This window comes from Triturus cristatus, chromosome 8 (assembly GCF_964204655.1).
Source record: "Triturus cristatus chromosome 8, aTriCri1.1, whole genome shotgun sequence".
NCBI classification, from domain to species: domain Eukaryota; kingdom Metazoa; phylum Chordata; class Amphibia; order Caudata; family Salamandridae; genus Triturus; species Triturus cristatus.
In genome coordinates, this window is record NC_140591.1 from 841,236,308 (window position 1) to 841,249,760 (window position 13,453).

Below are 13,453 nucleotides of genomic sequence, written 5' to 3' on the forward strand. Positions count from 1 at the left end.
ATTCACGTTTCCAGCGGTGGTCCAAAGAAAGAGCATCCGTGTTAGGGTTTCCGAGGACTTTCCTCATTCAGAGGCAGTCCAAGCTACTGTATCTAATGTATCGCAGAAAGATCAACTTGTAGCTGGTCACCTATATAGCTACAGTGAAGCCAGGTATCTGCAGCTGGGTCTAGGTCTCTCTCCGCCCTTGTCATCTGTGGTACATGCATGAGTGCTGTGGTGATTAAGGGAGAGTGAGTTGTGAAGGCTAGAAATGCCAGTCCAGTTTTACACCTACTCCACCACATTAGGACATATTCATTACATACCACTGTATCCTACTACACTAAGCTCAGGTTTCAAGTTTTAATTACGTGAGTTGGCAATGAGCCATCCTCTTAAAATCCTCTCCAATCGGTGACTCCATATAACAGGTGTGTCCGTTAGGGTGACAGTCGACTGTTGGCTAAATGCTTCATTTCTTGGAGAGGCAAGCGTGACAAAATTGACTTTCATCACATTGCCTCCCTGTGCTCAGCATGTCTGAAGCGACGGCAGTGAGTCAGTTTAAGGCGAGCACGTTTATATCTATGTTTCACGTGGTGTCACTGTCGCATCACCCTTCGAAGGCGGTAACTATCCACCGAAAGTGCAGTCTGACTAGCTTCGGAAACAGGTTTTTTTTCATTTACAGACACCAAAACACATTTTTGACAACAGTAGCTGGCGCTTACACATTTTTACATTCCTATACCTCGCTACTTAAAGACCTGGCTAATTGGACTGCCGGCAGTAACGAAACCGATACTGAGACTGTGACAGGCTATAATTTGGCTGGAAAAGGTCAAGTTTTCAGGAATGAGTCAAGTAACTGATAAATTCATAAAGAACGTCATCAGACTTGGCCCTTCAGACAGGAAAACGGAGGCACCAGTCAAGAACTAGAGTACTGTATCGCTAATATCCTGATTAGGTGATCAGACTACACAGAATTGTTTTATATATTAATTGAAAAAAAAATGTTTAAGGTTATTTGTGCTTCAGTAAATGCAAAATTAGAAAACAAGTGAAATTTGTCAGTTATGGTATGCAACACAGACATTTCTAAACAGCTAAAGTGTGTAAAAAAAAAAGTGTTAACACTTTCAAACCCACCTGTCACCATTTTCAAATGGTTAAATCTTAAAAACTACTAAATGAATTTACGCATTCCATGCCAGGTTTGAATTCCATTTCTGGTTTGGCCTAAATTAATTCATCGATTTTTGCCGAGCTCCAAGCAAAATTTCCTGTTCGAGTTAAATTGGAAAAAAAAGCATCTATTTTGACACCCAATACCCCAGTTTATTTAACGTTTTGCCCTACATAGAACTGTACACAAACTGGTAAGCCTGACCTTAGCTGCATACGCTAAGCGAATGTACAATTCGGTGCAGGTCTGCTAATGGTTAAACTGCATGCAAAACAAACAAGCATTTACAATGCAACGGTCTCGGCATTGTTAAAGTTAGAGCTATTAACATTGCTCATGACAATGCCGTTTCTTTAAATGTTTTAAAAACAAAAACATAAACAAAAATAATGTCATGAGCAATGCCAATAGCTCTAACTTTACCAATGCCGAGACCATTGCATTGTAAATGCTTGTTTTCTTCTCCTTTGGTGCTATCAATATTTTCAACAGCTTGGTACCTCCTGAACACGCTTTAGTATTGAATCCTAATTACAATTGACACATGTACGATTTTAATCTGCGTGCTCTGCACAGAGGCCACGAATTGGATGGGCATGTAGTCCAAACATATTCATGAGCCACTGACGAGAACTCTGAGAAACTCGCACAGCCTTGAGCTTCAACTCCAAATCTGTCAATCATACCCCATTGGGAGCAGCTACCCCTAACTGGTGCACGCCCAAGCGCCTAAGGGCACTGCGTTCACAGTAGGCGCTTCACAAGAGCCACACGGGGCCAGAAAAAAGAACTACAGAAAGATCTGGTAAAAGAAAATGCTCTTGGGAGACAGGGACACATACACCATGCAGCAGGAAGTAATCCCTGTGGAATCTAACTAGGAATGCATCACTGAATTAGATTCAGAAGGAATTCTGCACACATTGTCTAGAAAGAGTCACTCTTTCAGTTAAGAATATAAATCCAGGGCCCAATCGGGTCCGGTTTCAATGTCCGTGTCTAGTTACTGTTGGTGCTGAGCACTGGCAGGACCCGCCCCAATTAAAGCCCCAGGCCATACCTTCCTATTTTTGAAAGAAGCGGTGTATGAACTGAACGGGGTTTAACCCCACGTGAACACTCTCTTTCAGCCGTTTAAAGAAATATATACCGCAGGAACACGAAGACAGAAACGTCACTCGCACTAACTCTCTACCAGAGAACTGAAAAATCCCATTTTGGGCAAGCAAGTTTTCTGTCTCCGAGTGAGGTATGCAGAATTTGTTGACATCCATCACCACTGACTGACCCTAGGCGCAGGTCTTCCGAGATTGTTGTAACATTCGGTGGGGGGGTGGGGGGGTTGCTTATTCGGTCTTCAACTGACAAAGACACATTAAAAAAAGACACTGTTTTTATTTTGGGCTTTTCGTTTCTCTGCTTGTCCCCGTTCTTACAGCCGCCATTTTGTGCCAGACTCTGACAGAAGGGGGCCCACAGGGGACCAGGTTGTGTATTTTGTGTGTGTGTGTCTGTGTGCGCAGAGAGAGCGAAAATCCGCAGCCACAATAAAATACATCTGCCCGGGCCGCCTCCCCCTCTCTCCAGATAAAAGGCTGTCAGCGTTATTTTCCAATTCCGAGGCAGTTTGATTAATGGTGAAAAGCCTCCGCGAGATGGACTTCTGGGTTTTACAAATACCGTCAGATGGCCCAGGGTTATACGAAATACACTCATACAAAAAAAGACACAATGAGGAAAGGTTGGGCAAAGAGAGGGGGCGAGAAACCGCGAGAGGAGGGAGGGAGCTGTGTGTATTCAGATCTCACGAGGCTCATGACTAAAAGCACACCACCGCCTTTCTCCGAGGCAGAGCAGAAATGCCTCGGAGAAACGCAGCGTCCTTTTCGGATTCAGGGGCGTGTTTTGCTGTTATCTCCTCCTTGAGACTTCTTGCAAAAAACACGCCCTCCGATCCGAAAAGGACGGGGCCTAATCTGAATGACTGACCTCTTCTCCAGTGGCTGGCCAGCATTCAAGAGGCCAGCCAATGGAGAACAGGGGAGAAGAGGGGCTGGTTCAAGCCCCTCTTCTCCAAGTCATTAAATCTCTCGACTTCCGGTTCTGCCTTCGGCAGACCGGATGGTCCCGAGACCTAAAAATGCCTTATCAATTGAAAGTGCAGCTGAACCATAAAAACACAGAGGCACATGCCACTGTGTAATTTATACACAGATCCACACTTAGAAACGTACTGTTTGTGCTTTTCTAACAATGAACTTCCTAATCTATGGAACAGAGTAAATGAACGCTGATAAGCTTACCAGCCAATGCACTGTACAGTATTTCTAAATATACATTATTAAAAGTGGGACACTATTTTTAAACAACATTATTGCTGTGAGGCTCAAAATCAATGTGGCCCAGCTATTACAGTAATTACAGATGTTACCAATAATTATATTTTATTTGAAATTAATTAGTCATATTTTGTGTTCTCCTAGGTTTGGAAAAGAAAATTCAACATTGCTTTCTGTTCCCTCTGACGTGGAAACATGAAAGATCGCCTGCAAGAACTTAGGCTCCGGGCTAAGGAATTGGAAGCATCTGGAGAGATTGAAAATGACCCCAGTGCAAAGGAAGAGGTTGAAACAGAGTTCCAACAGCAAGCAATTGTATTTGAAAAAGAGCCAGTTGTTGAGAGCCACATGCATGAAATTCAGAAACTACGAGAGGACATTAATCGTTTGGAGCACGAAATCGAGCTATTCGGTGAGCAGCAAAGAACTCTAGTGTCTTCAATGAGAAGGTTTAGTGTTATGAAAACGGAGAGCAACATTACCAGAGAAATAAAGATTCAAGCAGAAAATATTAACCGGCGCCTAGAAGCTTTAAGTAAACAGGCAAAAAAGACCGAAGGAGAGAATGGGGCCTCGTCTGGTCTCGCGAGGATACTTCGGTCCCAGCATGCTGCCTTGTTCCGGCATTTTCAGAAGACCATGTTTCTGTACAACACCACAATTGCAACCAAGCAAGATGCTTGTAAGAAGTTCATTGTGCGTCAGCTTGAGGTTGCCGGAAAAGAAGTGTCAGAGGAAGAACTGGAAAAAATGGTCGAACAAGGCAAATGGGACGTCTTCAATGAAAACGTGCTCACGGATATAAAGATTACAAGAACGCAACTCTCTGCAATTGAGCAGAGACAAAAGGAACTTCTTAACTTGGAAACTCAAATGAAGGAATTACGGGACCTTTTTCTCCAAATTTCGCTGATGGTGGAAGAACAGGGAGAAGTAATCAATAACATTGAAATGAACACGGCAAATACAGAAGACTATGTCCATAAAACTACAGAGCAAATTAAGTTAGCTGTTAAATACAAGAAAAAGCATCCCTGCAGGGTGCTTTGCTGCTGTTGTTGTCCATGTTGCGACTGAGAGGATTCTAGTTCAAACCAGGGCACCAATAATGATTCCTCATAGTGTCTAGAATACATGTAAAGCCATAGACATATAAAAGGTTAAATAAACAGGAATCTTAGCACAATCTTCCCTTTACAGTAATATTTTCCATATCCCAACACATATTTAAAATCTAGGACACTCCGGTTTCTGGGAGTATCCTTGGTATTCTCTTTGGATTGCTACAAGTCACAAATTAGGAAATCTATTCCCAACACAAAAGGGTAAATACCGGATTTTGTTGCCATGGCTTTGTGAATCAGGCACACTGTATTTGGATATTAAATGCAACCTTTTCCTTTAAAATGACACCCCAGGCAGTCTCAGAACTGAAACGGCGAAACAAAAACATAAGTGATAGGAAGTCCACAACTGTAACAGACCCATCAACCCAAAATGGCTTCACAATAAAGAACAATGCTCACTTGGAACAACGGTGCACAGAAATGTTTAAGAAATTTTCAAAAAACCTTAGCCAACTGAAGTAAATGAGTTCGAAGGAATTATTTAAACTTGATGGCATGTGGTAAAAGCTGAAATTACCCAAGCTGAAATATCATTTGTTAGGCCTTCAAAGTGATGAGGATGGCTCCAGACGTTTTAGCAACAGTCCAAGAACAAAAAGGTCTGCTCGACATTTTGTCGTAATTGGATAAAATATTGTAGGCCAGATGTAGTCATTACAGGCATATCCCATGCATATTTCTATGTGGTATGATGCGACCAACATGGTCCCACATAGGAAGAATACCAGGAAAATCTAATAAACATCTTCAGAACCTACATGGAAAACAATGCCATACAGCGCAAGCCAAAACAATTAAAACCCAAAGTGGATTGTCTTCAAAATTGATTGTGACATGTAAATCAGCAATAATATTTTGTTTTTTTCTAATTTCAAAAGTTTTTATGAGAGTTTTAGAACAAAATAAGCGGTTGGCAAACATACATGAATTGGCTACACTAAAAGCATTGCGATGGTATATGAGCCACGGACATCGAGTACAAAGGCGCAGAAGCAGGCATCAAATTACAGTAAGATATTAAAGTCTGCGTTGCTCAACCATATGGTGGGTAAGTATCAAGAGAGAAGAGGAGGGGGAAGACAGAGAAAGGGGGAAGGGAGAGATGAAAGATGGTCATAGTTCACATAGCTCACAGGTAGCGGACGTAAAGAACCTGACAACTCCTGGTAGAGTGAGTGATTAAGCCTACCCTAGAAGACATGGTAGTCTGAGTGCAAGATGGCAATGGGGATAGTAACAAAGAAAAAACACACAAAAATAATATCTCCAATTTGTATCTTGGGGGGATTGATCAGTTCAAGTTATCAATATAGGCTGTTCCATAGAGCCTTATTAGCTGAGAACCAGGGATATTGGGTAGATAGAATGGAATGTGCGCCTCTAATGTATCTCAGCCATTCCCACCATGCGTTGTTAGAGGCATTCCCCAGCGATTTCCAAGAGGAGAGGGATGGTTTTATGGGCTACAGTGAACATGAGATCAATTAGATGAAATTTATCTCGCTGTAGTGCAGTCTTGAGTGGGTGGTTAAAGATGCTACAGACGAGAAACAAAAAGTTCTTAGGGATATTGGTGTTGAAAATGCCATTGATAGTGTTGTAAACCTTAGTCTAGAAATTGTGTAGCAGTGGGAATTGATACACCATGTAGCAAAGATCCGCATTCTCAGATTTACAGGTCCAGCAGGTATCTTTTTCAATAAGCCCTAATGTGACTAAGCGGTGCAGAGTCCAGAAGGTTCTATGAAGAATATGTAGTTTGGTCAGTTCAAGTTTTGGTGATATTTCCCTTGTGAATGGGAAATCCCACAATTTTGTCAATTCAATATCTGACAGGTTAGGAAATCAGTCTTGGAACCAGTCACTGCACCACTTCTTTTGAGTAGTGCTATATAGCGAGATAGTTGGTGGTTTGACTTTGGCACATATTTTGGAGGCAACATGTCCCCTTTTCTTGAATAATGATCGAAAACTTGGAAACGAGGTTTGTTTCCAAGGAAAGGCTTTGTGTTTGGAGATGGCTACTTTGAGTTTAAGGAAGTCGTAAAAGTCAGAAGAAGTAATGTCATATTTATGTCTAATATCGTAAAACGAAAGAGCGTCTAGTCTGGAGCCAAGGCCCCCCCACTGTAGAGATTTCTTTCGATCTCCATGAACTTCCTATGGATATGATGGGATCGCATTTGATGTCTTTATTAAACCAGATAGAGATTTGTAGGGAATGTGACTCTCACAGTCGGGAGGCGTAGATCGAAATATAGTAAGGAGTTTCTAGTGTGTTTCAAAATTAGATTATAAAAAAAGAGTGGGGATCTCTGGAGATGGTTAGAAGAGACATCCCGGATAGGTTGTCAACAAATAGTTGTTTTAAGGACAGCCAAGGGGGTGCGAAGTGAGGGATCCAGTTTAGCCATTTATCACCTTGAGCGATCAAGAACGCTAGTTAGTACTTCTTGAAATCAGCAAGATTAGCTCCTCCAAGATGCTTAGGATGACAATTTTGTTAGGGAAATACAAGGTGGTTTTTTTTGGAGTTCCAAACAAATTTGTTAAGGAAAGCGGTCTAACCTAGGAAAAATTTATCTCAGCAGGGGATGGAGGACATGCTTCGTAAATAATTAACAGGCGAAGTGCTAACCATTTTTATGGATTCAAATTTGCCCCACAATGTCAGGAATTTTTGCGACCATCCGTCTAGGAATTGTTCAACCTTCTGAAGAACCAAGGACTCGTTATGTCGGATAGATTTAGTGAGGTTATCATTGAATCCGAGGCATAAATATTTAAGAAAGTTGGGTTGCCACGCTATGCCAGAGGAGCATAAGACCTCTTTGGTACAGATAAGGTTAAGGGGACAGACCTCAGATGTATCCCTATTAAAGGTATACCCCAAGACCAGGGAGTAGTCCTCGATCTTGGCCATAATTTCATGGATAGCAGTGTTTGCGTGCTCTGTCATTATTAGAATGTCATCACCGTAGACTGCCGTTTTAAAAGAGGTGCCATTGATGTTTAGGCTGATTAAGTTACTACGTTAATTGAGAGGAAAAATAAGGGGAACAGAGGGCAACCCTGTCTCGTGCCTTGTTTGAATGGGAACGTACACCATTAGACAGGATTTTGGTACTGGGGTTTGAGTATAGGGCCATAACTATCTTTATAAATGACTTGCATTAATTGAAACCGGACAATGTGGCTTTCAGGAAAGGCCATGCAACTTTGTCGGATACTTTTTCAGCATCAAGTGCTAGGGCCGCTACTGGTTAGTTTTTGATTTTAGCAATCAGTAGTGCATGCCCTAACAGCCTTGTATTGTCATTAGAGAGCCTGCCTTTGAGAAAACTCACTTGGTACGGGCAGATCAGGACCGATAGCATTGGCTAGATGCATTTGGCCAAAATGTTAGCATAAAGCGTGCAATCTAGGTTGATGAGTAAAATTGGCCTGTAGTTTTTAGGATGGGAATGGTCTTTGCCTTCTTTGGGTATAAGGGCAATGATCACTTCTGCAGTGGTTCCGCCCCATGTATCTGGTTCCTGTATAGTCATGAAAGAGGTCTAGTAGGGGCAGTTGCAGCTCTTTCCTGAACTATTTGTTAAATTGGTCAATAAGGCCATCTGGCCTGGGGGGCTTTACCAACTTTGAGAGATTTGATAGCTGATTAGAGTTTCACCTCTGTATTGGGCTGATTAAGAAGAGACCGGCACAGGGGATCAAATTTAGGGAGATGGAGTTTGTTGAGATATGTTGAGCTATCCGAAGAGTTAACATAGGTATTTGCATCATACAATATCTGGAAGAAGTCTAGAAAGACACCGGATATTTTATAAGCATCTAGATGCAAATGACCCATCCTTATCCCTTAAAGGGGTCAATCGTGGTCTGTTCGGTTTGTACTGTAAGTAGGAGGCTAGAAATGTATTGCGCTACAGCAATAATATTCTGTGAGTAGTCCAAATGCTTCATTTTTTCTTTTTCCTGTTTTGCCTCACAACCCAGCTAGCGCAGCCTCTTGCTGTTTTTTTTTTACATCTTTTCTACTGTACCCGTGTGTTTTTATATGAATGCTGTTTTGTCATAGACCAGTGTTTTGTAATCATTTGAATGCCTATTTTGTTCTTTCCATGTATTTAACATCATAAAATAAAAACACACCAGCCAAATACGTGTCTATCTGTTTTTTAAAGGCATTATTGAAACTTATAAATATATAAGCTAAAAATCATGCTATTGCGACCTTAATTTGATTATATCTCATGCACAATACGATATTATTACAAAGTTTGCCTGCGAGTTGCAGAATTGTACTTTGAGCCCTAACCACATAATTGCACTGTTGCTTATTTTATCATATGCTACAAGAAGTGTATCTTCTCAAATAGTTACCTAATATTTCTCAATTGCCCTAGCTACAGTCTGCTTAAAGTCCTTAATGAAAAGTGAATATTGCCATGGACTACCATTTCTCTTCATAGAATCTTTACAGAACAGGCTACAGGAAAGTAAACCTAGGAAACATATTACTATGCTCATTGGCTGTTTTTTTAACAGCAGATCAAGAATGAAAAACGTTACTGTTTTTAGGTTTGCATTTATTTATGGACAATGTCTTTTATGCATTCTGGAAACAGGGCGACATGCTTTCATATAGAACATTCAAGACTGCATTCTTCTGGCAAAACAGGAAATTATCTTAAAAAACGGAGAGAAAAAAGGTGGAGCGATTTCTATAACTAATAAATTAACTTATAAAATCAACAATATTCACAAATTGAAATATTGTTAAAAAACAGTCAAACGTAAGTCAAAAAAGGGACTGCTTTCATTGAAGGATGGCATCAGAGCAATGCCTCATAGTGATACTGTGAATTTGCTAGCTTCCACACAGCAGTCTGCTGGGAAAAGCGAGCTGAAGCCGGATGAGATGACCTATGCATCCAAAGTGGCAGGTATGGGAGGGGAAGAATGTCCTCGGAGCTTTGCGACCTTGGTGATGGTTTACCATGGGCTCAAGTCAGGCACAGCGCGTCATTCATCATGGAAAGGTTTTTAGATGCGGGTTTCACTTCCATGTACTTCACACCAAATGGTGTCAATGGAGTTTAAGTGCAGTAAAATGTTGTGTTTTCTGGTTTCTACTGAGAAGCAAGTATTCAATGGTACGACTGTATCAGTTAGAATTTGTTTTACCAGAAAACAGGACACTCCAATCAGAGTGGATGATGGTTTATGTAGCTTCTCAAGCCACATACCAAAAAGCTCTTTCAATTAATACTGCCAAACAAAGATACCTGTTAAAGGTTAAAACATCCCGGAAAGATACAGACAAACAATTCCACATTAAGTAACATTTTTAGAAAATGAGTGATGTTCTCCATCTCCGACAAAAGGAACTTCAAATATGTAAAATTGTCTGTTTAGTTACACTGTTTGTGCCAAGGGTTTGGACCGGTTAACAATATATCCTCCTTCAAATCAGTTTCCTACTTGTAGCATGATCTGATTACAAGAAATATATTGGTAATTTGTACAACTAGGAGCTGAAACTCAATTGGCTGGTGTGTGTATTACAGTTAAATTATGATAGTTGCCAAATGTAACTCTATCATGAGTTACACCTTCATTATGAACTGACATTTAAGTAAACAGTAAGATGCATTCTGGGACATGTAAATTGCTTTCTGTTTGAGATGGGATGTTGGTAAATAAGCAGAACTCATAGAAAGTCATACAGAAGACAGCACACGCTAACCTCAATATATGTTTCTTAACTTTAAAAACAAGTAGCAAGTGATGTCGGGGGAGGGAGTAGGAGTAGATCTTATACCTTCATTACAGGACCCCTGGTCAAAATCAGCAATGTAAACAGTTAATGCCAGCATTTCTGGGAAAATATGCCTGCTGAAGTGAAACGCAATCTTTTATCAGTACGGAAATATTTGGAATATGGACTCACCTCCTCAGTTCTGATAGTGGCAAGTAGATAATGGGAGTCACAGTGCACCACAGATCGACATTAACTGAGGTGATCATGCGCAGCTGCATGCATGACCCGACCTAGTACATTCTACCCACCTAAACGCAGATGACAGTGGGAGGAAGGTGTGAGTAGTCAAGCACCAGGGCCCTGGCGGTGTCTCTTTTCCTTGGGAAAAGTTAAGGCTGGAGTGTGAGAGGGAAGCACACTCCAACCCAACCTTTCTCACAGCAGTTGTGAAACTGCAATGATTCATTAATGTCCACCATTAAAGTGTACCACCCCCAAAAACAGTGCTGGTCCTCAGATGCAGAAAACAATAGCATAAATCAAGTGCTACTTGAACCTTCTTTCTGAAATGGGGGGCAGCTCAACTGCTCTTAATGAAACAGATGTATCATCCTCCTGCAAGCATTCTTGGGATGCAGACTGTGGCAGAAGTGGCTTGGCTACAAAAGGGTGCGGCAGATGTAGAGCATAACTTCACTGCTGACCGCATCAATGCATCTTTAGTTATTTTGGTCCAGTTGTGGACATGGAATCAAACGCTTCCCTCACATGTATGCAGTGGTGGCTTGTTGCTAACGGTGGCGGGGGCAGGGAGGGGGGATTTAGAAAGAGAAAAAAAAAAGACTTACCTGCTCGTCGCATCGCCGGTAACCAGCCGCAACCTCTTCTTGATGTCCTGCTGACTCCTGACAGCACCCAGGCTCCCCTAAGCCAGTCCCGACGCTGCTGTCACCATGACAACAGCCTCATGATTTGTCTGAGCGTTATGGTTCGGCTTAGCTGAACATGTTGACACTGACACCGGCCTAGCAAAGGGACAGACAGTCCACCTGGATGATCTTCCCACGCATTTTAGTACTTTACCCATGTAGAGGACATTACTTTTCACTTCCAGGAACCAGTCATTACCATCAGAGACTAATCCGGGGAATTCCTAGACAGAGAAAGGACAGCCTTTGCTGGCTCTGCACTTGGTGTAGAATGTTCCAGAAATCAAAGGCTCAAAGAAGGGCTTCCTTCACATCTCCTGGACTTCCTCCACATGCCTTGGGCCTACCACTGGGACTTCTATGGCCAGGTATGACCTTGGTGAGGTTCCAGCTGCTGCAATCAGGGCATAAATACCCCCATTCTCTGGCAGGTGTGCTTTGCTGCAAAGGACAGCATCTCCAAATCCGTACCCATGACCATGCAGTAGTACCTGGTGAGATGCAGGTTTGTGTGTTCACCAGTACCAGTGTCAGGGTCAATGTCTGCATCTTCCAGGCAGGTACCACTGCCGGGAGAGGGACTGGCATGTAGCTCCCCAGAAGAATCATCCACAACAGAAGGACCAACAAGGGCACCCTGGGATGAGGTTGGACAGGTTACTGAATTAGACCAGGTTGTGCCAGTCGAGTCAGGTGGCCTGGCTCAACTGGCCAAGAGAGCAACATCAGAAATAGTTGGATACTCCCCCATGGAAGGTGAGAGCTGCACGTAGGCCCTGGGCAGAACCACCATGGGGGACACTCTGGCTTTAAAATTTGCACTCACCCAGGAAGTAGCCTCAGGACAAAATGAAGACAATTGAGGCAAATAATACAGTGGACCAAAAGAGGCCAGAGGGGTATGGAAGCTTCTCCAGATCCAAAAAGATTTGAATGTTCCATCATGGAGCCCACTACCCATTAAGGAGGCACTGTTGCTGGCCACTTTGTTCTGACCACTGGTACCTGGCAGGAATACTGAGAGCTCAACTGTTGTGCTGGACAAACCAGAGAGAGTCATTATCATCCACAGAGTGAAACGGCAAAGCAGCGGAGTCGCACACTTTTGGTTATGGTGCATCGCTAGTGTTTGGATAACCACCCAACATCACTGACATGGGATTTCCTGCAGAGCTACCTCAGCAGGAACGGGTGCCTCAATGTTCTTTTTGGGCCTGGATTTTGAGATCCCTGTAAACAGAGTGGGCATTAATATAGCCCATTTAAACTGATGGCTTTCTTCATTGAGCTATTGGACAGACTCTGCCATTAATGTCTTGGTTCAGCCCAAACTAGTAGTCATCTATCATCTTATGCTGCTACAGCCTGTATCCTTCCGTCTCTATGTTTGCTTGCATTGAGCTTCGTGAGGTTCTATTTTACAACAAAGGAGCTCTCTGTCCCCTTCTGCTGGCTCCCTCTTGTGCGTCTTGCTTCAATGTGTTACTGCTGCATGCATTAGCACATTTAACCCAGAACTATTAACTTTGCATTGCTCGTTTTTTATGCCTTCTGAGCTTCAGGGTAAACAGTGGGTATGTGCCATAGCCTGCGGCACACTTTTCTACTCAATAGCCTCTCGTCTTGATCGGGGACCTGACCCAACAACAGAAGTAGAGGAGGGGCCTGGAGAGGGGTCTATGCCAGACTGGGGCTAGGACAGACTACTGCCAGGAGGAGTTGTGCTCTGCTTTCCAATTCAAATCCTTGCAATCAATGGAGCCTCAAGAAACTATAATACAGGACCCGCACGCAGGCGATGAACTCAACCTTCTGGTGCAAGGGGTCTGCAACATCGCACCCGATCTTGACCGCTCAGCAAAATATTGCAGACGGTCCTCTGCTTCTTGACAGTTTGCACATACACCTTTCTACAAGGCCATGAGTAAATTATCTGTGTGGAACATATTGTGAGGTACCAGGGTAGATGGTCTAGGAAACTGTCAGCTTCGCCTTCTTGGGAAATTCCTGCACCACTCGGACAGGGCCTGTGTATCGGCTGGGTAGTGACTCCTGTAGTAGCAAGGGTTCTTGGTACCTTGCGTAGAGGAAGGCGCCATGTACATAACTCCCGACTCTTT

At 42.7% G+C, this 13,453-nt stretch overlaps 2 protein-coding genes across 9 annotated transcripts in view; one reads left to right on the forward strand and one right to left on the reverse strand.

Moving 5' to 3' along the window:
• STX19 (syntaxin 19) overlaps nt 1-8,800 on the forward strand; it is a 62,804-nt gene extending 54,004 nt beyond the window's left edge. For both annotated transcript variants that reach the window (XM_085622335.1, XM_085622336.1), the window contains exon 3: nt 3,655-8,800. In XM_085622335.1, coding sequence (XP_085478461.1) covers nt 3,706-4,587 — 882 coding nt within the window. In that variant the 5' untranslated portion in view covers nt 3,655-3,705 and the 3' untranslated portion in view covers nt 4,588-8,800. The remainder of the gene's footprint in view (nt 1-3,654) is intronic.
• Nucleotides 1-13,453, reverse strand: part of ARL13B (ARF like GTPase 13B) — a 672,441-nt gene that overhangs the window by 325,437 nt on the left and 333,551 nt on the right. The window lies entirely within an intron of this gene.